This window comes from Frankliniella occidentalis, unplaced genomic scaffold (assembly GCF_000697945.3).
Source record: "Frankliniella occidentalis isolate FOCC.00 unplaced genomic scaffold, Focc_3.1 Scaffold143, whole genome shotgun sequence".
In the NCBI taxonomy this organism is placed as follows: Eukaryota; Metazoa; Arthropoda; class Insecta; order Thysanoptera; family Thripidae; genus Frankliniella; species Frankliniella occidentalis.
The window spans coordinates 304,656-308,033 of NW_026267270.1; the positions used below are offsets into that span (position 1 = coordinate 304,656).

The following is a 3,378-nucleotide window of genomic DNA, read 5'->3' on the forward strand; positions in this document are numbered from 1 at the left end:
GGGGCCGGGCGGGGGGTGAACAGGTGCAGTCCGAGCCGGCCTGGGCCTGGGCCGTTGGTCGCGTGCGCACCAACTCCACTCAACTCCATGCCATGCGACCTGCCTGGCCACTAAGGGGCACATCCTGAAGCGCCGTGCAAAAAGGGGCGAGGCCGGCGGGGACCGGGAGAGAGAGAGGGGGTGCGAGCGTGGGCAGTGCCACGCGCACGCCAGCTGCTGGAGTCGGGTTCCGAGTCTCGAATGGAGTTCATCAATCTATTTTCGAGCACAATAATTGCACACATGCATATGGTTTCGAGTGGCAATTGCTCTGCCGAACGTCGGTGGGCTGTTATCGGGGAGGGGGCGGAGAGAAGACAGGTGTGACCTGCACCTCAATGGTGGTGTTCGCGTGGCGGGGGACTGCAGCTCGCGGGGCGGGGCCGTGGCCACGCTGAGCCATGCTGTTGCACAGTGCAAGCAGGACCGAGCCACGCAGGGCCAGCAGGGGTTGAGCGAACCCGGGGGCGGGTCCTGGAGTAGCCGCTGGTACCGTTCAGGACACTCGGCGCGCTGCGCGTCGGCGGGGTGGCACCACCTCGCCAGGAAGTCACCGGCGGCAGGCGGCAGGGCTTGTCGCGGGAGAACGGAAAGGGCGGAGGTGCCGATGGTTGCAGTGGTTGAAGGGCTGCTGTAGAAGGATGAAGAGAAGGGGAGAGAATGGCAGTGAGTGAAAGGAGAGGTGCGGAGGAGGGGGAGGAGAGACGCGGCGCCCAGCCCGGCCCGGCCCGGCCCAACCCGTCCCGGTCGGCGCGTTGCGAGGGCGTGGCGGGGCGGGGCGGCGTTGGGCGGAGATGCGTGGCGCGCGGGGGGTGGCGCCGTGTGTGCTGCGATCAATACAGCAGCAACGCCGAGGCCGAGCATTGATCCTGCGCCGCCCCGCCCCACCCCCTGCAGCCCGGCCGCGCCCCACCACTTCCCACCCCCTGCAGCCCGGCCGCGCCCCGCCGCACCCGTCGCACCCCGCCCCACCCCGCCCCGCCAGGCCCCGCCGTGCGCAGCTCAGCCCGTCCCCAGGCCCCAGTGGTCCTCCCGCTACACCCTTCCTCTCCGCGCCCCGCCGGCCGGCCTGCGCTCCACTCAGCCTGCTCAGCTCGCTCAGCCCCGTGCCCCCACCGCCCCACCAGGTCCCGCGCGCCATCCCCACCACGACTCAGCTCGCGGGTCCTATCCGCAGCCCGCACAGCGCGTAGCGCCGCGTAGCACGCGGGGCGTGGCGGCGGGCGGGGCGGGGCGGAGCGAGTGGTTGGGTGGGGCGTTCGGTAGCGGAGAGGACTAGGGGCGCAGCGCGCCGCCACGGCTCAGCCCAGGAAGGGCTTGATGCTTGATGATGGTACCCGACCCTTGTTACCCGACAGTGCACTTCGAACAACGTCAAGCGCTTCGGGAAAGGGGGCGGAAAAGTCCACTCACTCTTCGGGCCTTACTGCAGGCCTGCGTAGCTCTGAGCAGCTCTGGAGCCTAGCTGGATGGCGTGGACCCCATTGAGCACTGCCTCTCTCAGCTACCCACGACTAGTTTCACAGGGGCCGTTAGGTTCGTGCTGGGCTGGGTCTCGGCGTGCCATGCCATGGGGTCTGCCCCGCCCCGCTGTACGTCGCCTCGCCCCGCTCGCGGCTGTGAGCTGCCGTGGGACCGCGAGGCGGAGCGCATCGCGAGACAATCCTAACATTTTGCTAATTGGCAGCAAGTCTGCTGGGCTTGGCAAGACACCGTCCCAACAGGGTGGGTAGGGCAGGGCTAGGCTGGCCGCCAGTCACTGAAATCGACTGTCTGACGGGGGCGTGGGGAAGACTCCCTGATCGGGGCCGGCTGCCGGCGAGAAAGCGCCGGGTGTGGTCCAACGGCAGCGGTTCGGTTGGGCCGATGGTCGGGGCTGACTACGCTTACATGACATGCTCTTCATATCACGTGTGCTTGCGCCCTTCCACCCACTTCCCGCCCCACTACTCCCCTCTCTGCTTCTCGCTGGTTATCATCAGTTCTGTTATTTTGCGTGTTTCAGGATGCAAGAAAGCAAGCATGCGACACTACATTGGTCCAGGCTACCAGCACAATGGAGCCTATCGGCCGAATACAAATGCGCACTCGGCGCACCCTTCGAGGTCACCTTGCCAAGATTTATGCCATGCATTGGGGCTCAGACTCTAGGTATGCACTTCAAGATGAATGAAGTTGGGTCTCTATTTCATTTTGTGCTCTGTGTCTTCTGATTAATTTACTGTATAATATTATGTTTCAGGAACCTAGTCTCTGCTTCTCAAGATGGCAAGCTTATAGTATGGGACAGTTACACCACTAACAAAGTGCATGCTATTCCTCTTCGCTCAAGTTGGGTTATGACATGCGCCTATGCACCATCTGGGTTTTTTGTAGCCTGTGGTGGTCTTGACAACATTTGCTCTATTTACAGGTAATTATTTCAATTTTCCCAATTTAAGAATGACAGTTCTTAGTTTTTAAATGACATATTTGTAACTACTTACTTTATTTGTTTTTATCTTCAGCCTGAAAACAAGAGAAGGAAATGTACGAGTGAGCCGAGAACTCCCTGGACACACAGGTTATTTGTCATGCTGTCGCTTTTTAGATGACAACCAAATTGTTACAAGCTCTGGAGATATGTCTTGGTAAGTTTCTGTGAGCTGTCAACATGTGAGAAGACTCAAACTACTTTTTACCATTAATTGTTTTAATTATTTTTTTCTTGTTTTAGTGCACTATGGGACATAGAAACCGGCCAACAGTATACATCATTCATTGGTCACACAGGTGACGTAATGTCACTTTCACTCTCACCAGACATGCGAACATTTGTTTCAGGAGCATGTGATGCCTCAGCAAAGGTAAAGTATTAGAATTGTATGAGTGTGTGCTTGTGAACATTGCTTTAAATATCAAGTGCTAAAATTGATTTTTATTTCAGCTGTGGGATATTCGGGAAGGTTCCTGCAAACAAACTTTCCCTGGTCATGAATCTGATATCAATGCAGTTACGGTAAGCAACTATTTTTGGTCTTCACTAGCACTCCTATACTCATGGGACCTATACTTATTCTAATTAATGCTTGTTTGTCTTCTGTCTTCAGTTCTTCCCGAATGGTTACGCATTTGCCACAGGCTCAGATGACGCAACTTGCCGTTTGTTTGATATCCGTTCAGATCAAGAACTAGCCATGTATTCACACGACAACATCATTTGTGGTATTACATCTGTTGCATTCTCTAAGTCAGGACGCCTCCTATTGGCTGGATATGATGATTTCAACTGCAATGTGTGGGATTCTATGAAGACAGAACGAGCGGGTGAGTAAATTAAATTGTAATTTTTTTTTATTC

General features: G+C 56.8%; 1 protein-coding gene across 2 annotated transcripts in view; it reads left to right on the plus strand.

The window, feature by feature from the left end:
• LOC113211925 (guanine nucleotide-binding protein G(I)/G(S)/G(T) subunit beta-1) overlaps window positions 1–3,378 on the plus strand; it is a 35,956-nt gene that overhangs the window by 16,395 nt on the left and 16,183 nt on the right. For both annotated transcript variants that reach the window (XM_026430464.2, XM_026430463.2), the window contains exons 3-8: window positions 2,045–2,190; window positions 2,282–2,452; window positions 2,547–2,669; window positions 2,756–2,885; window positions 2,966–3,037; window positions 3,129–3,345. In XM_026430464.2, the coding sequence (XP_026286249.1) occupies window positions 2,045–2,190; window positions 2,282–2,452; window positions 2,547–2,669; window positions 2,756–2,885; window positions 2,966–3,037; window positions 3,129–3,345 (859 nt within the window). The remainder of the gene's footprint in view (window positions 1–2,044; window positions 2,191–2,281; window positions 2,453–2,546; window positions 2,670–2,755; window positions 2,886–2,965; window positions 3,038–3,128; window positions 3,346–3,378) is intronic.